Source organism: Neodiprion virginianus, chromosome 1 (assembly GCF_021901495.1).
Source record: "Neodiprion virginianus isolate iyNeoVirg1 chromosome 1, iyNeoVirg1.1, whole genome shotgun sequence".
NCBI classification, from domain to species: Eukaryota; Metazoa; Arthropoda; class Insecta; order Hymenoptera; family Diprionidae; genus Neodiprion; species Neodiprion virginianus.
In genome coordinates, this window is record NC_060877.1 from 25,635,917 (window position 1) to 25,659,137 (window position 23,221).

The window sequence follows — 23,221 nt, forward strand, 5'->3', positions numbered from 1 at the left end:
AACGACCGTCTGTTTTTAGAGGTACGAAATCTGTGCGGCGTAGTTCCACGTTCATTTCGTTTTTACACACCTTTCGACGTGCGGCAATCTTGAGAAAAAAGGCACGAGTCGACGTCATTTTCCTCAGCTAATATCGACGAACTCTCTTGTATCTCTTCTTGTAGTTCTACGATGCCGTTCTTTTCCTGTTTTGCACAGTTGCTCGCAATTCGAAAAGATCCCGTTCTCTCGCTTCGATACTATTTTCCACCTCGTTGACTCGGTAATAATGTGCAATTAAAACATCATTACCGAAAGAACTGCAGTGGTCCATGTATAGTACATCGGCGGACAAATTTTGCAACAACAACAAGCATGGCCTCGAAATACTTTTGCTTCATTGCATAATGTTTTTAATTACAACGCATTTCAGATAAGTGAAACAGACTTTTCGGCAACTTGGATGTGTATCGCACCGATTTCGCATATTATGATATTTGGATGATTGAGCAAGGTTTCTCCCATCTCTTTGGGTACCGAAAGTTTGAGAAAAGCACGCGACGAATGCTACAGATTTTTTGATATCGAAAATCGTAAAACGTGCTGCTCCTTTTTGCCGTCATGCACTTACATCCGCCGAGTGTAATTGTTGCGCCGTAGAAAATGACACGAAATTGTCGCTGAGACAGCCAACCGTGCAAATAGAAAGACAATGGAGATCTACGCTCTATTTCGTTCACACGATCTAACTGGCCATAGCGCACGATGTCGTCGTGAGTAGTGTAGGATAGAAAATGGAGCGAATTTAGTCCACCGCAACGTATCAGTTGGTATGAGTGGTTCGTAAGTCGTTGAGATATTCAAGTTTTCCGATAAAAGAAAAAAAAAAAAAAAAACAACTTGCATGAAACTCGCTGGATGTGAATTAAAAACTTTTCTACCACGACACGTTATTCGAGACATCAATTTTTGGTACCCAGTTCGTTCGTAGATAAGCTCGTATTTCTACTGTAATTAAAGATTCATTTAAGGTCACGCCTTTACGGGTCATTGACAAGAAGTTAATTACCGAGAAGTTGGAGAGAAGTGGCAAGTAAAGTCGTTGAATAAATTGATCACCATCGAAGTAAGAGTAGTCAGATTGATATCCGGGCGTTTGAGAACGCGTTCAAAGCCGACTCTGAAGCGATGCGAAGTACGACCTTTTAAAGTTTCCTGTTATTGTCGTTCGGGCATGATAGTCGAGAATTTCCTAAACTCGAAAACTCCATCTAGCAAAGAGCCTTGTGTCACGGGACTCACACACCTCAACCTAGATCTCCAGAAGAGACTTTGAAGAGTTGGATGGTTACGAGGACGAAATTAGTAACGTTACCGCAACGACGCGTGTTTCGGAAACATCGCTAATTCGCATCTTTGTGACTTTCTACAATTTAATAAACCCTTATGAACCAAATATACACTAATTCTGAAAGGCCAACTCCTTGAAAGTCATCCGAAAATTGCCCAATAATAAGTTTTTATCCCGATGCATGGTTACGTTAACGTTATTAACTTCCACTTCTGATGGATAGTTTTATATTTTACTGCAACCTGCTCATAACTAAGAGAAAAATACAAATAGAAATGAAATGAGAAAGACGTTTCATCGACATCTGGATGTTCTCAATGCCCATTCATAATCAGACCAGAAACTCCCACGAACCAGTTTTTCAGACGCAGTCTATATTCCACACCTACATTTCTAGTTCCCAACAGCACACAAGGGGTGATCACTTCAGGTGTGGAACGGACCTGGCGTATTTGAAGACACGTGAATGGTTTTATGGAGAAACGTTTAAACGCCGAATCGTGTTCCGCGGTCTTGTGAGAGTGGAAATAAAAAAATTTCGTAAACCATTATCGTCTCGGAATTACCACTACGCCTAACGCATACCCACGTATGTCGAATCGCGTTCACTACCACGTTTCAGAACAATGTATTTGCGAAATGGAGCATGTTTCCTCTATCGAACCTCTTCGTAGGTACAACTCTCATTGTTTCCGACGATTTCTCAGCGATGTTGCTGCACTCTAAAAATCCTCATTGTCTATTCACATCAATGTTTTACGCGTGAACCACTCAACGACGATTTGTTAATTATTAATTTTCTCCCAATAGTATCACGTCTTTGGAAAGCCTCGGGCCGAGTTGATGAAAACTTCACGTATCCTACGACTATGTAACGTATCGAATATATCGTACAGCGTAGATGCTTGTCCGGGATCCGAATTTCACTCAATGGGTAATTTATCTTCATGAAAAAAGTCTCATTTACGCGAATGAACTTAACGGTTCATTCTGCACGGTTTCCAGTCTCTACGCGTTGAGAAGGTTTTACTTAAAAAATTCAACTCGTTAATCCGGCACGCATGCTTCACTACGCTTTTACTCAGTCAGCATAGACGTTTTATCTTTCATAGAGGAAACTTTCTCGGTTAACGGATGTTTGCACTTTTGTCGGAGCTGCTCCAGCCGTTCTAATGAAGTTTTCTTTCTATTTTTCAATCACTCACTTGACTAATCTTACCGAGTCATAGTCTCGTAGTATAAAAGTCAGGATTCCTCGACACACGTTATCTCTTATAGTTAAATATCATCTGATTACAAGTAGATCAACCGGTCCTTTCATACAGGGTTTTGTGTCTAATGTAACGACAATTATTTCTAGTTCCAAGTTTTGCGCGATGAAAATTTTGACGTCGAAAACTGGAGTCGTTTTTATCTGAAAAGTATTACTTTTTCATTTTTGCCAATTCCTAAAGCGTGTTTCTTCTCCATAGTATTGGATATCGCGAAGGATCATGAATATTTCGCCGTTGTACCAACATGTGATCCCATTCTTCGCGACACCAGCTTTTACTTTGACTGTATAAAACTGTTGCATGATTTCGGGTCGCAAAAGGCCAGACGACTACCGATCGTGAGCCCAATGAAAGTTTCTCACAAGAAAATTCTATTTGTCTGCTTGTTTTAACGTACTGATCTAAGTGCCTTGCGGTTTTCACTTGAAAAAAATGAAGTATGCCGTATGTTTATCTGAATTGTACGTAGTAATAAACCGAACACATCTTCGTTCGTGCAATGTTCAATGAAGAAGACAAGCTTGAAACAACGCGACAGCCAGCCTAAACACCGGCGCTAATGGTTTCGAGAGAAAAAATGGCCCGGTTAAGGTGTCGTAGGAATACAACAAGCTCGCTCTGTAGTTGGTACTACACCGATCCACACACTCATCGTCTGGGCATCTTTAACCGAGTCGGAGAGAGTCCTCTTATGACGATGGTGGAATACTCACGCTTTTCGCCCCGCCTTAACCAATGGCCGCTCGAAAGATACGCGAGGAATGCGGACCACGTGAGAAAAACGAAAACGTCACGCCAAGTGTTGTACAACAATCGAGATAATTACGAGTGTATTATCGCGTACGGTGGATGAGACTTCGCGTCGTGATCTTAACGTCGAATTCTTTCGTTACGTACGTTCTTGATTGATTGGAAAACGTGCAGACGAACCGTATGAGAGGAAGATGTGAGGAAGGAAAGACGATTTTAAAGGGTTTAAAGGATTTTAAAGTTTTACATCTACCAGGATTTTCCGTTTTCGATGCCCTTTGTACAGCCGCAATATTCATTTATTCCGTAAGTCGAACCAACTATACGGCGTATCAGGTCACGCAAAGTATTACCACCCACTTCTCGAAGAAATTGGATTAACGTAATAGAATTCCATTGACTATAATACGGTACCTCGTTTCTGGCACGGCCTCTCTGTTCAAGTTACAAGAAGAAAAGGGGCAGAGAAATTTTCTCTGCTGGAGTATAATCGGATAACCTTGCGAGGAAAAAAGGTGTGCGACGAATAGTTGTCGTTCCATAATTCGTCAAATATATCGTGAAAAACTTTCGCCGGCTTGTCGTCCATTGGATCGTCGTATTACGCACACGTGCAATTGTCTTCAACGAATCCGCACAGTTGTGCCAACGCGACGACTTGATCGCATGTTCGCAATGTGCCGGTGGAGTACCGACCGTAATAGCGACTCGAGGAAGTCCGAGCTACATACGGCACAATGGGGTTCTTCAAGATTGCGCGAGAACTATCCCAGGGTAGTTTAGTCACTTTGCGATTTACGGAGGCTTGAAGTGCCGATGGGAAAAGGTCGGGGAGCCAAGGGGCGAGGACCAGCCTTGCAAGGTTGCCCATCATCAAATCTCTCGTGCCTAATTAACGAACGGTAGCGAATAACCAGGTCTTTTTTCATCTGGTCCGCGGATACTCAGCCATGGGTACCTACGCAATGTGGATAGTCATATCACAGCAATAACAGATATTCGGATACTGTTAGATCAATGCCCTGATATCGGGAAAGGGTGTAATTTATACGGCATAACCTGGCGTTGAAGTATCCGAGACGAGTCATGAGTTACCGTGTATTTGATACCGCAACGTTGCGGGAATAATCAAGTGGTTAATTAGAATTCCTGGAGTGCAATGCTCGTCTACCCGTGTAAAGCCGTTGTTATACCGACAGGATACAACCGGCATTCCGTCGTTCTCCTGTGTGACTCCATGCCGGTTTAGCCCGTCGTTCCGTTCTTCGTAATATTTCAATATACCGGGTGTGCCCCTCCCGCATTGTGTGCTAATGCGCGCCTTCAGGAATGCAACGAAGTATCCTTCGGGACACGATATGTATGTCCAGCTCGATTCACTCTTTGCGACCCACTGACTCCAAAGATAAACACGTACTCGCGTCCTCGATACACTACGTGAATTATATTGTATTCCGCTTCCCGTACTTGTCCTTTCACTCTTTGGCCCAACGTGAACATCGGGTATGTGGTAGAGGCCATGATTTTATGTGGAAGGGATTAATTCGTTCAATTGACGCGGGAATGAAACGCGCGGCAGTCCGCGAATCTCCAGGTTCGATTAATCGTCGTATGGTTTTAACGATTGTTCTATATTGTTTTTATTCATTCGTCGATGGACTAATTTTTGCTAACCCTGTTTCTTTTCGACTTTTTGTTATTTCCAGAATGGCAGCGGAGGCGGCTAACAAGAAGGCGGAGAGAGAAGCCCTCCGTGGGGTAATCCAACAATGGAATGCTAATCGGCTCGATTTGTTCGAATTGTCCGAACCGAACGAGGTAATTTTGCACCAAACTACATTGTTTCTTGTGATAATTAAGATAGACTAGCTTTTTGCCGGTTTTATTCTACTTTGTGCAGAATATTTCGGTGAAGTAGGAAGACGTGGACTCACGTGATCTCACCCCCCAAAACAAGGTCACTCAGTTACTCCGGTTTTCATAGTACCCTGGTTTTTTTTTTTTTTTTTTTTTTTTTACCCCAATCCCAAAAAACCGATGCCGACACCCGCTAACTCGCTACACGAATGAGGTATTTCGGGAAACAAATGTACCAAGGTCGTTTTGGCGACGGGGAAACTGTTCTCCGGAGACTCGTGTTCTGGCTACGATTGCCCATATATGTATATATGTGATGGGATTGAGGTGAACGGGCAATGTACGAGGAGCTACGAAGCTGAACGTCTTCTAATTCTCATAACAAAAGACCGTTTATTTAGGCGTATAAATTCAAGCATGCTGCACCTTGAAACGCGGCGTATATTTGAAGAATTCTAGTGCCCCAAGGGCTTCTTTTGATTTTATTACAGTTTTATTAGTTTTTTTTTTTTTTTTTTTTTTACTGTATATATAATGGGATTGTCATTCGTAATCGTATGCAAGAGTCATATTTACGAGACGTTGGTACGTTTCAAAGTTGAATACTTATTCGTAGAGTTATTGTTAGAGTAATTGGATTAGGTATAATTACTACTTGAGACTTGGAAATTTTTGTATCTGAAAGTTTGATTATTATAATAAATCTGGTAAAGTTAATTTTGTCATCGGTTCTCTTTGACAATATTTTTTCACTTATTCTCGGCTGGGTTTGGTATTTTAAACCTATAGTTTTTACACACGACCAACCATATCCAAGCCGGGTCAAACCTGACCGAAATGCCGACTAGCTGTCGAAGAATTTGGTATTCGTCTGGCATCGTTCGTTTGAAAACTGTTCGAAATGTTCAAGTTCGGAATCACGGTCTGCTGCCGTAGGTAAACGTTTTCTAAAAACGCTGACGGCGCAGAAATCGATAAGAAAATCTGCAAAGTCTTGTCAGACTGGTTATTTGTACAAGTTTCGTAATCCAGAATCCTGTGCCGTGCATAATGGCGTAAACTGGTATCGAATTGCGAAGTGACTCCCGGTGAATCATAAATTTTGCCCGTCTTTAGCGATGCTTTTTGCCTCGCAGACCGAACCACTGCACTTTGTCATATCATTTTTACCGTACAGGAATTGGAGTTCCACGGGGTGATGCGGTTCTATTTCCAAGACAGTGGGCAAAAGGTGGCGACGAAATGCATAAGGGTGGCTTCGGACGCTACGAGCCAAGCTGTGATCGAAACTCTTATTGAAAAGTTTCGCCCCGACATGCGAATGCTGTCAGTGCCCGAATATGCTCTGTACGAGATCCACGAGAACGGAGGTGAGTCTTGTATATATATTTTGCCGCAAACTTATTCTCGTGCGGCATGTTTTCGCTTTCACGATTTCATTTTCCTGTCTGAGAAGCGAGACAGTGCCTGTACGTAAGAAAAGTAAATCCGGATAAAAAAGAGGAAGAAATAAAAGCAAAATCGAATATTCCCCTTCGTTATCGGGAGAGAAAGTCTCCCTTATTTCGTCTGCATCTTTTCTTTAGGTCACCCCGAGTTTTAGGATCGGACCAAAAAATCAACTCATCTTCTTATTTCTCTTGCGTTGCTTTTAGAGAATACCATATTTTCTTACCGTATATTGATCTGATATCGTCGCCGCGACTCTGACAAATGTCATACCTTCAACTTTTTGTCACTGTAGTTTACAACAGCGAGACATTCTGGTCATTCGCAACGATTGAAACGGACCGATCGTTCATCATTTTCTTCCTTTTTCGTTATTCTCTAGACGGCTACGGGCGATTAGTTTACTTATTTTATACACATGCCTGGGTATAATTGTTGTACTTGAAAGAAGACAATGACAATTGGGTGTATAGGTAAACGTGACATTGCATAAAAACTAGCAACGTGATGCAAGTTGATTTATTACTAATACAATCGTACAATTGAGCTTTTATTTCGTCAGATTTTTACCGCAAACAAAAATTGCCAAAAACGGTAAAGTTCTTGAGAAATCTTTTCTCGTAATTTTTCACGAGTCGCTTTTACTTGCTGAATCCTATGGTTTCTGTAGAATAGCAAAATATTTGGTTATCAATATCTTGTCAACAATTAATAATCCACATTCAGATACTTGCACCATCATGCAAAATATACAGATTATTATGTTAGTTGATGAAAAGTCGTTTTTGCTAGAATAACAACACGTCATTTCGAGGAAAGAATTTTACACCAGCCTAATGATTATTTAACTAAGTTTTAACTAACTTTACTCTAAAGCCTGCAGGTATAAAATCGTCGTTACAAGTCAAGATTAAATTTGTCTAATATAATACTAGGAAATATGCCCACTCACATTCCGTATAACAAAAACGAATAACCGAACCGCTTGTTTATAGAGCTAACTTAATCTTCGAACAGAAATAAATGCATAATTTTCGTTTTGAATGAACGTAAACGTTGAAATTTACTACATCGATTTCATAATCAACCGTATATTAACTCACGTTCGGATTATCACCACGCGTTACAAGTTTCGCGCAGGATGTTTAAAACTCGGAATAACCAGTATGTTAATACTGTTTCTAATTTAAATACGTATATATTCTCCGTAGCCCGTGGCTAAAAACAGTTCCTCCAACGTCTCGACACCTGTAAATTTCAAAATCGAAGTACTGTAGTTATACGATCGATGCAATTAGCATACCCGTATCACAGCTGTTGAATTCGCCGCATCTGCAGGCAACAAATAATCATTCATTGGTGTATTAAATAAACAATTGTAACGTTTCAGATATTTTTTTTAACTTGCCAAGATATCCTGTAGTTTCTTCATTTCGCTTTTGGTGCCTGAGCGTTTTAATAATTGTATAACATCTAGGTATGTGAATATAAATACATGCGTGGTACCAAAACGACGATGAGGGGTAGCCTAATTTCGTATCACGTTCTTCCTTATCTTGCCCTATGCGTATCACGTCGATAGAAAATTACAAAAGCACGGCTCGTGGCATTTCAAACAGTAAATAACTAATCGCGAGTCAACAGCGTGGCACAACTGCGTATCATAAGTCTATTTTGTCTACTGGTTGTTCCGGACGTGACGCGGTTGAAGAGACCGCGCCTAGATTTTGAATCTGGTAAACAATACACCTCGGCGGATGTCGTTGTGGCTGTAGAAATGCAGCGATTTAACGCTTGGCCTTAATCGTCTCAAGTATTCCTCGATCTTCGTTACATCGTAATATTTTCATTTTCACGCGGACCAGAGGAACGAAAATTGGGCCTCGAGGAAAAACCGTTGCTGGTCCAGCTCAATTGGCACATCGATGATCGCGAAGGTCGATTCCTGCTACGGAGGATCGACGACAAGACGAACGCCCAGGGTGTTGGATTTTCCGAAGGCACCAGCTTCCGGCGGAAACTCAGCAGGAGGGAAAAGAAGCAAATGAAAAAGCAGGAGAAACTTAGCCGGCTAAAGAGCGCCGGCGAACAAGACGAGAGTGTTATTGCTGTAGACCAAAATGGCGTTGCTGAAAAATTGTATACTGGTGAGGAATTGTGCTTTTTATATAAATATATATTAAATATATATATAAATTGGAAAGTGGCTGGGTTCTGTTTTCAAAGAATGTGAAGATATTTCTCAAACCCACGAACATTACAGTTTTTTTTTCCAAGTACGCTTAAAAATTACCTACTGCACAACAAATAGTCGCAAAGTTTAAAGTTCGCTAACAATAAGATGCTTTTTTATTCATAATTTCTATACTTGTACGAATAACGGTTGATGGAAAAAAGTCGGTTTGTTTGCAAAGATCGTTGTTACCTGCACGCTTTCACTCGTATCGAAACAGTGATATTGAATAAGGGTAGAAATTGGTGAAGAATAATTTATATGTTGCAAATTGAACTCTTTTAAAGTTACCGCAAGCTTTAAAAATTATATTGATTTTTTTACGTTCGTCTGTTTATTACAGTACTCTTACCAACTTCAATCTCGTGAAATCCATACTTGGATAACTATAATATTCGTCTATTCGAAGCTTCGCTTTATTATAGTTTTAATAAATTTTTTAATATATTAATAATGCTATCGTTTATATTATAAAAATATAACGGAATTGAGTTTTAAATTCTCAATTCAATGAAATTTTGCTCTACGAATGTGAACCAAAAAAATGATTACCTCTTTATTATTATTCGTTTCACTTTCGACTGTTGAAAAAAATCTTCATGTTCATCTTCGTGAAGTATGAAAATTGAGAAACGAGCAAAAACTTTCGATGGTTAATGATTAACTTGATCATCGATCACGTTTAGAGGAAAGCCTCGATTTGTCGCTAAGCTTTTGAGGTCTTTAGTTCACCAGCAATTCTTTTTTTAAACTTTTTTTTTTTTATATCCCTAAAAAAGAAATAACAGAAATGAAATCGACCGTATCTATCGAGAAGACTTTGATTAAAGTTTTCAAGTTTGTAATTCAATACAGTTAGACTTGTTCTTTCTAAGAAATGTGGACCTTTGACATAGGATCGATTAGCCGTAGTAGGTTGCCAAGGAGCTAAATTCCTAACTTTCCGTAGTTCGGTCGATATTTCACGGGAAAATTTATCATGCAGTTGCGTATACGTATATTATACACGGGCACAGAATGCACGTTACAAGTTGTGTACGCAGGTCGAGAGGTTTGTGTATCTCTGAGGAAATTATGCAACTCGGAAATCATGCGCTAACATCTAATTAGGGATTAGTTAGAAAGCGGTAAGGCCGCATAACTAGGCGCGCTGAATCGCGACGCGAATGGTCATTGATTTTACAACAACTAAACTAGCTTGTAAGCGATTTATTAGCAGTTGGTGGTTACAGCAGAAATCGCGTCATTTCATTCATACTAGAGCTCGGTCGACGAATTTACGTGGTAAAAAGTTTAACCACTTTTTGGAGTCTTATTTGTTTCAACTTGATTTTTATATGATTTATTTTTCCTACAAGATACGCGAAGTTTTATTCATTTGAATTATAATTTGATGAACAAGTAAATTTTTTAATTTGGCTTTATAATTTATACAATTGACGGTTGATAAAGTCTACGAGATGTATCGTGTAATATAATTTGCTCCCAATTTCACAACGGTAAATTGTCGATGAACTTTCACTAAGAACCATGCATATAATTTATTCTGAGCTAATTTCTGCTTCTTCTTCTTCTTCAAAAAAAAAAAAAAAAAATATAAATAAATAGATTTCACAACTCGTTACTGCATCTAATTTGTAAAACCGTATAATTATTCAAGATTAGAATATTGCATGCCTGAGAAATCAGGGAAAAATTGAAGATTTCTTTAAATTATCTACGGGAAAAAATGCTTGAAACTTATTCATCAAATGCTCGTTGTGTCAGTTTCTTAACGCGTAATTTAATCAGTGTTATTACTTGTACGATTCGTAAATAATATTTGCTGTTTATCGAAACTCGAGAGCGCGTAGATACATCGTTTCTTTTTTCATCGCAAAATTAGGTCTCATTTCTGAGTTAAAATTCTCCCCACGCAATATTTCGAACTTAAAAAATAGTTTTCAACGGATGCGTAATAAAAATTTACTTCACATATAATACTACGAGAGAAGTTTCATTTTTGTATAAAGAAAGGAGAGAAGAACAATCAAATACTGAAACCTGAAGAACTGTAGACCTTGAGAAGTCCAGAAAGTTTGCGGTATTTTTATTTGCGAACCGTGATAATTCACGATGAGTCTCAATTGTTGTTACAGAACTTCCCGAGACAAGTTTTACAAGAAGTATATCAAACCCGGAAGCGGTAATGCGGCGCCGACGTCAACAAAAATTGGAAAGAAAGCTCCAGCAATTCAGAAGCAAAGATGGTGGTCCAGACACAGGCGGTACCTTGAAGATCTATGGCGAAGCATTGTGCAAAGACGTACCATACAAGACGCTTTTGCTCAGCGTCAGAGATTCGGCCGCTCACGTTGTCAGGGAAATGTTGGCAAAGTACGGACTCGACCGGGCTGATCCTCAGCAATATTGTTTGATCCAGGTAACACTTCGATCCGTTCTGCAGATTCCTGTAAATTTTCGTACAGAAATAGGACGAATCAAAATGGGATGAGAATTATAAGATGAGGAAGAGGGAAAGGAGTGACAAACTTTCTTTAAACATTTCAACGGAGACTTATTTTTCTGCAAAAACTGTAGGTTTTTACGTTATTTTTCGTAAAACTAGTAGAAACCTACTAAATTCTCGTCGGTAAGAACCGACAGCCGAACGAGGGCTGTTACGGCGGATTTCTTCCACGAGTCGTTCCAGTTTACTGCATCACCGACCAAACACACTCGTCTGCAGGAAACTGGAAGCACATGCTTGTATCGCTCTTTATTTTCGGACGGTACTGACTCTGTAAACTGTAGAAAACGGATCATTCTAACGTGACTTAAACGTAGTATTCCGTTCTATTTTTTTTTTTTTTTTTTTGACCGAAAATGAAGAGTTTTTACGCGAATTCGATTTTGAAATTTAATTCTGATTTCAGTTATTTTCAATATTTCGTGAAATTTTATTATTTCAAAATTATTCCTCTACTTTGATCACTCGATCGAGTTTCAGGTACGACAAAAAAAATCTAGTGCATGTTAAATGTATATGTATATATCTGTATTTTTGTTTGTGGTTATTCGTACCATATTTTCTTCTAACTGTTCCGATAATTTGGTACTGACACCTTATTTGGATTTGAAAAAAATGCATCAAACCAAATGAATAGATTCAATCTTGCAATAACCAGAAAATGTTGTATTGACAAGAATAATTACACTAAATAGATACTAGTACTACATTTCCTTGCAATTCCAACAATATTATTGTCACGATACTCACCAATTTTATTAAAATTATTGTCCAGCAACAGCAGACAAATTATGTAATTTTTCTCAGTGTGCTGTCCAAAAAGTGAGGAAAACATTGATCTTAGAGGAAAAATTGTCTCATTTTAGCTCGCTTAAATTGTTTCATTATTAAATTACCATAAGATTGGAATTTCTAATTGAAATTGATTCGAGCCGCCCTGTGACCAAGGACAGACTCGCAAGGCGCAGGGCGATGAAGTAAGCGGGGTGTAAGAGAGCGTAGTATAAATTTAAACGAGAAAGTAGATCGCGTATAATAAAGTATTAATCGAAAAGTTCTTCTTCGGTGAATTGTTGCAGGTGAACGGAGAGAACACGAACACGAATCCGAACCAGGAATACATACTCGACGAGGACGAGTGTCCCTTGGCTATACTAATGAATCATCCGACGACACGGGGTAAGTTTTATTCCGTTTCTTTATTCTTTTGCCCCCGTTTTCTTCCCTCGATGCTCTTGACATTTGAATCCGTCATGCTGCAGGAACTTCAAAGGATACATCTCCGTTTAAATATTTATACGAAGAGAATTTTCAGTATATACGAGTACAGTTTGAGATTCAACGTCTCCCCGTTTATTATACAACCTCACAAAACTGTATTTGACCTAACGCTGACGTTTGAACGAAAAATTTCACATCTGTATTGTAATATTTCGCCGTAAACTTGGCTAGCTTGAAAACTGCGGAATCGCTGCTTTTACGCGGCTTCGTCGCAATTCGAGGTGGAAAATTCTCTCAAGATTTTTGTTTGCACAACCGTGCTCATAACCATAAATACGTGCCGTGAATTTTCGATCGTAAAATAAAACGAGTGAGATTTATTTCCACCGGCCTAATATCGTCAGGATTTTTACGCAATTTTTTGAGGCTCGTTCGCAGCAAGGCAACGGCTCTGGTTATAAAAGAATGCAACGTACAGCGTCTGAGAAATCTTTCACGGTTATTGATGAAGAAAATGACGGTAATAGAAATTCGGTTACTCGGACGTGTCGAGGATCAACCAAACTCGCTTGGTTATTTTTGTTTCGTCAAACTTTGCGTAGACGTTTTCGAAAGAGATTCAATCCACATTTAACATGTATTCAAACACTCCGTCTTTATCAGGAGAAATTTACAAGAACGGAATCAAAGATGATTCAATCTGCGAGAGAGAAAAGAAAATATAATCATTGAAACTAGGTAGAAACTTGTATAGGGAGGGAATTGTACGCCTAGAGTAGAACATCACTTATGGTGGGTGTAGCCACCCTCCATAACTCGATGTAGAGCCCCCTTCTCATTTCGCACATACACGCGAAGCCTTGTCGAGTCCGAGACCTTGACGTAAAGTGGAGGAGTAGCTCTTATCAAGTTTCCTCTTGTGTGGTAATAGAATTTATCCATCTATTTCCTGGGCTAACCTGGTATACACGTCTATCACGTCGTTCCTGGCAGTCCTAAAAGTCCTGGAAATATCCTCGAGGTTGTCACTGCTTGAAAAACATTTGCATAAAATCTCCTCGAATTTTACTTGATCCATTTGAAAAGTTTATGCGGATAGCTGTATGCAAATTCCAATATAAAGTTACACCTACCTGTAATCATTTTTTGTCTTCTGAATTTTTTTCCCTCGTAACGTAAAGGCTTTTTTTATTTGCTTTTTAATTTTTTACTCCCGTATATATTCCAAGACTGGAGTAGATTTATAATTCAGTCTTTTATGTAAATAGCTACGTTATTACGAGTACTTGGCGTGAAATATTTCTTGCAATATCACGTGACGATTTTTAAGGATGTGGACTATTCGGGAAGGGATGTAGACAATTGTGTGTATATACATATATTTCAAATTTACAACAGGATGAACACCGATCTTCTTAAAAACACTAAAACACCTTTAATAATATGTCGTTAAATTTGAGCTCAGTTCAAACTCTGCAATCAATGAAATCATTTGAAATTCTTATAAAATCATTGGAAACCCATGAGAAGTTTTGTAAAATTTTGAAACACACGTCATTTCTTGTCACAAATTTCAACTCTTCGCGAAGGTACACTTTGTATGTGATACTACGGAATCTGGCAGGACGCCGTATAATATCAAATATCAGCAGCCTTTTTGCGAACTCGCTTTTCCAGCGGCACGTACTTTTCGTCCACGTGGTATAACGGGGATTTCGTAGAGCAGAGATTTTCGGTAATGGGGCTCCGTGCGTCCCTCAGAAATCCCACAACAGGCTTTCGGGTTTAGGATGAAAGCTCTCTCTCTCTCTCTCTCTCTCTCTCACTCTCTCAGTCTCTTTCTCATCCTACGCGAATACCGATCGATGCACCCTTACCTGACCTTTAGTAAATGGCATTAGATTCGGCGTGGGATGAAGAAATTCGGAAGTCAAGAGCACCGGGGAGGGTCTGCCAGCATAGAAAATTATCCCTGCAATTACGTAGCTAACTTACACGTCCAAGGGTAAAAAAGCTTTCCGTGAAAATAAAAGACCGCTTCAAAAGAGAGGAAAATTAAAAGATTTCTTGTCAATTATTTATACACATTCTGCAAAAGTTATAGAAAGTGAATAATTAGAAATGAAAAAAAGACAGATAGATTATAATACTTATATTTTCGCAACGCGTACATAGGATTTGATATTTTTATAGGACTGTACAAAATGACTTCTATGTCGTATAACACAATTTGCGCAATATTGCGTGTGATTTAGATTTTACGCGTCCAATACCAATACTCCGATCTTTCTTCGTCTGTACAACAACTTTCGGTATACAACAAACTCTAAAATCGCGTGAAATTTTTCGATACTTGCAACTTTCCAAATCGCGTAATCCCAATTCCCCGAGGCGTCGGGTCGCTCGTATTTTTCACAGGCGCGAATCTCTCGCAGGATTTTATCGAAAGGTTCTATGAATATGTAAAATTTTTTTATCACCGTGCACACATTTATATTTCCGAACTGCAATACGCGGCTCGATTATTTGATGAAAAAATAAAATAAACATTGACGAAACGAGAGTTGCCTTTGAACTCTCGCAATGTAGGGCAATCGGATGCATCGTATATATATATACACATAATGCACCATATACGTGCATCCTCGAAGCTGCAGCAGAAAATCTTCTCGAGAATTTATCGCGATAAAAATTGCAGGCGAAAAGCTTTATCGCCCGTTGAAAAGCAGTGGGAAAGACCGAAAGCTTTTGAGAATTTAATCAACCAGCCATATTCCATTTATCCGCGTGTTCGCAAAGCTTCCGCGATGCTAGATCGATGCAGGCAACCCTTTCCTTTACCTATCTCAAGTCATCTCCCTCTTTTACACACGTCGCCTAGTGCTTTGGTTTTTGGTATTGTTTTAATAGCATAAATTCAGCCCCGGGCTTCATTTACCGGTTTCAGAATTCGCGCGCTCTTGGCGTGAAATGCAAATTTCCAACCTTCGAAACAAAATTCAGATGAGTGAATTTAAATTCTATTAACGAAATAGCTGTTTCGCAGGATTCAGCCGACTCGCTGGCTTTGATGCGTTTTTTTTTTTTTTTTTCTTTGCTTTTATATCGCATAACGCGTATATATGTATATATATACATACACATATCTGTCCCTCTCTCTTTTTCTCTTCAGCTTTTTCGTTCTCTTTCACTCTTCACAAAATGAAAACTAAGGGTTTTTTATACGTGTAATTCACGTCGTTTTTGACAATTTAAAATAGCGAATATCATACGCTCTCTGTCGAGAAAGTTTAATCTCAAGTGTTAATTAGGACTCGACTTTTATTTTTGGCGTTACGTGCTCGATCCCTCTTCGCCCTCACAACTCATCCTTCGTCCCTCTTATCCGGAAGCCTCTTCATTTCGTCAGACTAAACAATCACTCGCACATTCCGTGCATACCTATCTATATAGCTCCTCTCATTCCCAGAACCCTGATTATGCACTATGCTTTCTGCACTCACTTACGCTTCGTTGCTTTCGTCCCAAGGCACACATCGTCTTTACCGTTCGACCTACGCACGTCTCTCATCTACCTTCAAAGTTATTCGCTTCGTTTTCACCTTTAACAGATCAATCAATAAATATAAAAACTTATATTCTAATAATACCACGCATTCGTTCAACCCTACTCGCTCGACTTCCCGGCTGCTTTTAAGCCTAGAAGCGAAGTTGAAACCAGTCGCTTTCTGTTTCCTTATACCTCGGGAATAATCTCTTTTTTTTTTTTTACTGTTGGAAAAATAGATTTTATTTTCATGTCATATAAATTTCTCCAGTAAGCCAGAAAAGCTTGCGATTAATTAAGAATTTTTCTCACTTTCGGTTATAATTAATCTCATTGAATACAACCTACTTATATTTATTCAACAACTTTTTCTATTTGTAGAATTTATACCTGTATTTTTTAATCAATTATACATATTCTTGCTCTTCTATATTTCTATTTAAATTCTATTGAAATTTGTGACAGTTAGTTTAAATAGTTTAAAAAGAAAACAAAAAATGACCTGCGAGGAAATAACCTGGTATATAAGCGTGGATGGGTCTTTTATCGTAAAATCGGAGCGGCACTTTGGGAATCTCGTCGTCGTAGCCTTCCAGGTGAGAGAATTTTATATCCTTTAAAATCATAAACATTCCTGTCGCAGGGTGCCGGCTGATGGTTCTTCGAATATATGCAAAAGAGCTACAAAGGAGGCTTACACACGAAACGACGAGATTTCTGTTTCTTTATTTTTTCTTTCTCTATTTTCATCTTTGCATTTATTCTGCCGAGTGATGGAATAATTTACGGCTGAACGCGCGTGGCGCTGAGATGAAAATCACGCTGCAGTAGAAAGTATAATAAATCGTAAAGTAATATAAAATTACATACTGCAGTATGGAATCGCAAAATTTACTCCGGAAGTGATGACGATGCGACATCAAAGTTTTTTATTTTTGCCGGTTGAACGACGATATTCTTTCCTCCGTGGCATTAGAGTTACGTCGCAGTTAGTTATATTTGCATAGCGGAGCACACCCTGCACGGCTTTTTCATGGGTATATATATATGTATATAATTATATGCTTCACATATAATGTATGTAGAGAACTCTGCCTCTAACGTAACTAAACGCGTGATGATGCAACAACCGCGCACGTAACTCTTGTTGCATAATTCCTATACGATTTATTTATACATGTACATATATGTGTACGTATCAATACACCAATGTGAAATCTAATTTGCGTACGTATGAGGCATCATTCGCTCCTGCAACGGAACAGCTTCCGATGGACCGAGTCCAATGGCCCAAATTCCCTTCGATGATTCTCTTTCCGAACTCTCATCATAAAGCGACTGTCTGTGTATTTGAGCTGCCGTGATTTGTTTTTTTATAGTTTTTTTTTTTTTCCCCCAGAGATGTCGACAGAAACGACGAGGAATTGATTTCGGTATTCTGTCTGTCCGGCTTACGCGAATCTAAAATAAGGATTAAAGAGAAAAAATAAATTCTTTACCAACAAAACTTGATAAAACCTGAACTAAAATGGTGAAAATCGTCGAAGCTCCGTGGTTATGGAATGTTATGTTTTTGTTCCTCACAAAAATTAGTGTTTCTTCGATGGTGTAGGGTACGAACCTTCGTACTGAAAAAATTGCACTTATTATACACGATTGTTTGACGCCACGATATAACTTAATGCATCGTATATGTCGTTGCTACGAAACAGTAAATAATTTCATTCAAAATTGTCGGAGTTTTATTAATATTACACAATTGTTTCATACAGTTTCTTAAGCAGAATACCTAGCCGTTCACGTTACAATGACTGTTTATGCAACGTACACTCACAAAATTAGTAAAAAATCTGTGAAATTTGATGAAATCATTCAACTACTTGTTAGAAGTAATGAGCGATTTACTTAATTCAAACGAAGCAGATACTAACGAACAACGAAGCGCGAAATTCACGCAAGCACTTAACAATTATTATTTCCTCCGAGCTGCATCCGGCGTTGTGTACGGAAACACAGGTCTTAATTGTAAGCTCCGTTGAAACTACAGAGTGCGGACTGTAGGTGCGCGTAGAGGTCAGTAGATGATTAGCATGTAGATTGTAAACCGTGGGTTTTCGAATCACGTGTTTGTGTTTCTGTCGCGTTCGCCTACCCTACCCTGTATCTAGGCACGCGGACTTAATCCAATCGCAACCCCTTGTAAACTGTAATTCAATTTGCTGTGCAGGATGTCGAACCGCGTTGCCGTCCTTTCCGATCTCTACGTGACTCAGTTTCGATCTTCTTTCTCTTCCCTTTTGCTTATTACAACGAGGAGAGAGACGGAGAGGCAAGAATTTGGAAAGCCGCTGTACACGAGCCGCGATAAGTTCGGTTTTGAGTACTTTTTTTTAAAAATTTATTTGTTTTATTTTTTCATTTTTTATCGTAGCATATCTTACCGAAGGGTGAGAGCGCGCAGAGAGCCGAGTCTCTCGGTTTGAACCTGACTAATGAAACAGAGGAGCTTCGAGATGAAAGCGTCGCAGCCGCCGGAGCCACTTGAATCTTGACTCGAGGGAGATATTTGCATCAAAGGGTTACTGGCTGGCAACCTTTTCCCGCGGATTCAATGGCCGCGGCTAATGAAAGAAACACGGCGTTTACATGCCTGTATAAATATATATATATATATATATATATATATATATCTATAAATATCGAGGTCAGATGGGGCGGGGATCTGAGGCGAAAAAAAAAAAAAAAAAAAAAAATAGCGCAGGATGAAATATTAACCAGGTTCGGAGGAACAACGGCGGGTGAAAATTCGGCGCGTTGGCAGAAGGATTATTCGTACTTTCAAGACCATTCGTGTGGGTTACGCGGAACAAACTACCCTTTCACCTTTTACCGGCCGCCACTAAATTGGCTCCATTTTTCTTTCGCTCCGCGAGTCCCGCCGCGCAAATAGAGGAGAACTTGGATAAGGACGAACAGGATCGAGGCTAAGCTGAGGATAATCCTGCGCTGATAAATACTGCGTTTTCTACAAAAAAAAAAAAAAAATAAGAGGAAAAAGATGGACGAGCTGCTCTTGCCGTAGCGTGTGTGGCGGGGGGGGGGGGGGGGGGGGTAAAATATTTTTAATATTAAATTGATTGCTCGGCTTCGTTCGAAAGTTCGTATTATACGTTACGTTTACGTGTCAACGATTATCAGACTGACTGGCACTCTGCGCTGATGGGATAGTGACGTTATTATTATCAACCAGATGGCTAATGCACCGTCTGCGTTTCAACTGTGGCCGTTAAGACTGTCTGATTCATTATGCAGTTGAAAAGGTATTGAGAATTGTTTTTGAAATATTTGAAAGGTTTTACATTTGAACCAGATTTTAATTTGAGGAGGTTGGTTGGTTGGTTGGCGGCTGAGATTTGACATTTTTAATTCATTTTGTTGCGAGATAGTCGTACAGTTGAGTATTCGTCAAGTTATTACATTCGCAAGATGTGAAGATACCTTCGAACATACAGAAATAGAAAATACTGGAATTATACTAAAGCTTTGATATCGTTGCTTCGTTTCAAATCACGAAATTACTTGAAACATAGGAAGTTCATTCGATTTCACTTTGCGATGGTCCGACTTACTCAAAATATCATTTTCCACAAAGCCGTTAAATACATAATTTTACAACATCGATAATTATTGATCGTAATCAACAAATGGCAATACTGAATTGACTACTGGAAAAAAAGAAAATTTGTTTTAGTCAATTTATGGAAAATAGTCTTTTGAATAAAATCAGAAAGAATTTACGAGATTTTTTTACCAAATTCGAAGCCATTTTAAATAAAGCATCTATGTCGGAGCATACGATTGTTTACAATTTCGGTATTTTCTATTTTCGCATTTTCAAAGACGTCTTTGTACCGTACAAACGCAGTATTTTTCCAAACAATCAATGCACGAATACCTTGTAATAAAATTAATGAAAAGTATCGACTTTTGCCTAACCAACCTCTTTAATCTGATAAAGAATTAACATCGACGTGAATTCACAATTAGCAAGAGCGTGCAGTTATATTTTAAAGGGAATTCAAACCTCTCCCGAACTTTTAAACATCATTCCTGACACTAAAGTTTCAGTTTGAAATTTCCTCAAGTATTTTAAACAACTTTGTCCCACTGTTAGTGATAAAAAAAATGAAAAAAAAACTTTTTTTTATCACCAACTCGGCGTTCAACGTCCTTCTGCAGGAGAGACAAGCCCAGATTGTAATTACGCGGCGTAACTACGTCTGCATCCGGTCAGAGTTTGCAATAAAGATAACGGAAGTGACGCTTGGCAAAGGCGGACTTCCCGCTCCACACTTCTGAAAATAGCCCAGGGGCTTCTTACCTTGGACGATCTTCGCCAAGTCGTGAAAGGATGACGTTGAAACATCCTCCGGTACGTTTTAGACTCAGTTACCGGTCTTTGTCAAGTCATGTCGAGTTCGTTGTACAGTTTCCTAATTAACGTAGGATCTTACAATACCTATAATAGCAAACTTTACGGAGTTACCGTAGCAATTATATTTCGAGTCTCGTTCTTCGAGATTACAATGGTAGTACCGCTACGAATTCTTGACTCTAATCGCTTGACGAATCTAGTTCAAAACTATGTATAATTATATATATATGCATATATATATACATACATGATAACATTTCGTAGGGCCATATATTGTGTTTGAAACTTTGTAAGGTTCTTCTTTTTAAAAGCCACTTTTGCCAAGTTTTGCTACCTCGCTTTTTATTTTGCTCATACTTTAATTGCCACGCGACGAACGCGACGCTACGACTAAATCAATTCGTTCCTCCGCATTTGCCAGCAGCAGCAACAGCAGCAGCAGGAAAAGCAGAAGCCAACACACACGCGGTGCGTTCCTATGGTAGGTTTGTGATGATGTACGGTGTAAATTGTTTTGACTCGCTGGCTGCTTTGGATTAACGCTACGCCAGAACGAAACTCTAATCTAATCTGAGCTTGGTTTAGACGCTAACCAGAACAGTTTGGTATAACTGCCTTTGGCCCCGCACGTATTATGATTACGGCTTTTCTCGGTATGTGTCCAAGAACCGGTGACGCGTTGAGAGCCATCGCCTTGATGCGATAAGATTTAACATTTTTCTCTCACGAGACTGTTTTTCCAGTCACCATTTATGCATTAGGTGTAATATCGTCCACGAAGCGTTCGATTTATCTTACAACGATCCACGATTGGAGGAAATGTATCTCAAATTGCATAAATGCAGGCGCATGTACTCCGTGTTAATTTGCACATTTGCAACATCTCCGTGAAACAGAGAAATAATATAATTTTCCAAGTATGATAAAAGTTTTTCTATTTGACGAATAAGAAACAAGAAAATATCATATACGAATCATTTTTCTCATCCTGTCCCGATTCACACCGAGATTGAAAAAATGTTCGCGATCTTGAAGCGCGTTTTCATCTGTGCATTATAATTTATGGACACAATTATACTGGGGCATTGTCGTCTTTGTTGGACCGGGATTTTACCTTGCAACATCCCGATGCGTGAAATATTAACGCATCGGGCAAACAAGCCTCGCAAGAAGAATTTTCTAAAAGTGATTCTCCGAGCGCTCGAAGGCTGATGGTGTAAAAAAAAAATCTTGGCAATTTCCTCCTTGTTAACTTTCAATCTCAACTCTTCCAAGGGTGCAGACTCGCACCTTCCACATGGAAGACACGGCATTCGAAACCCCCGCGTTTACACAGTAATGTGCTTTTTCAAAGGCTCCGGGTTCGGCCGGCGAGTGCTTGTCATTCAGTTTTTACACTTGAATAGCCGGAAAGATGATGATGGCGACTGCGTTTACTCTTCCGGCGCGGCGGCGGGAAATACTCGTTGAATATTTAAAGTCCCCGTTCCCCGTTCCTGGTCCACCGTTAGGCGCCAAGCTCAGGTGATCAAACATTGAATTTTGCATGCCTTCACTTCGATCAGAGAAAAATTACACCCCAGTCAGGCTGTGATCGTATACCTACCTTGTTGCACGAAGGTCCGATCAATTTTTCATTCTTTCCACCCTTGTTATTTATTGCCTTTTTCATCACTGAACTGCTGTGCAAATCCCCACAGGTACGTGCGATATCCAATAAAACCTCGTAGGAATTTTAAAAACGGTCGACCAGCCAAACTTTTCCTTGTTCTTAGACATATCGATTCGTTCAATTTGCAAAATTAATCCAATTCGCAAGTTTATTACCAAACTTTTATACATTGTGAACCTTTAACAGTATTTTCGAAACGAAAATATCACGTTCTATTTGTCATTTTGAAGACTGCGTGAGTCTCGCAAATCACTTTTCTCAAGTCAGAAAAATTATTATAATTATATTTATGTTCTGCGCATGGTATGGCATATATATACCTACATACAATATGTGTATATATATATATATTAGCATGTATCGAAAAATCACGTTTTTGTATTTCGACACGGGGGGGGGGGGGGGGGGGGGTAGATCAGCCAGATTCATATTTTACTGTCCTACAGCTATTATCTATTGAAAAAAAAAATATACCAGTATCGACTTGTCATGTTTTCCTTACTGTATTTAGCAACATTTCGCTGTAATAAGGAAATTCCCAAATTTTAAACGGTCTGCTCAACCTGAAAATATTAAAGAAAAATGTTCTTCTTGAAACTGTTTTATTTTTTTGTCAACACCGAAATTTTCCTCGCTAGTCCCGTTTCGAAATTCGAAAAACGCGGTTTTTCGATACACCCTAATAATATATACGTAAAGATTATATACCATGTAGTGCAGTTTGCGAGGTAGAATGTGTTTACGTCTCTGTACGATAGTAATCGGAAATCAATACGATTTGTTGGCTTTCCCTGCAGACAGTTCAGTTCCGAGCCGTTATACCAACGGAATTTTCTCCGATTCGTAGAAAACTTTACCCCGTGTAAAACGATCGGAGCGATTTGATTGGATTTTTATTTACGATGATAATACGTATCCCGTGATATTCTTTTTTTCCAGTTATT

General features: G+C 39.1%; 1 protein-coding gene across 9 annotated transcripts in view; it reads left to right on the forward strand.

Moving 5' to 3' along the window:
- The window catches only part of LOC124304592 (afadin), a 116,045-nt gene that overhangs the window by 46,563 nt on the left and 46,261 nt on the right, over nucleotides 1–23,221 (forward strand). For all 9 annotated transcript variants that reach the window (XR_006908233.1, XM_046763045.1, XM_046763017.1 and 6 more), the window contains exons 2-6: nucleotides 5,061–5,172; nucleotides 6,389–6,581; nucleotides 8,526–8,807; nucleotides 11,032–11,315; nucleotides 12,482–12,581. Coding sequence is in view for 8 of the 9 variants with exons in the window: in XM_046763017.1 (XP_046618973.1) it covers nucleotides 5,061–5,172; nucleotides 6,389–6,581; nucleotides 8,526–8,807; nucleotides 11,032–11,315; nucleotides 12,482–12,581 (971 nt within the window). In the remaining variant the exon portion in view is untranslated. The remainder of the gene's footprint in view (nucleotides 1–5,060; nucleotides 5,173–6,388; nucleotides 6,582–8,525; nucleotides 8,808–11,031; nucleotides 11,316–12,481; nucleotides 12,582–23,221) is intronic.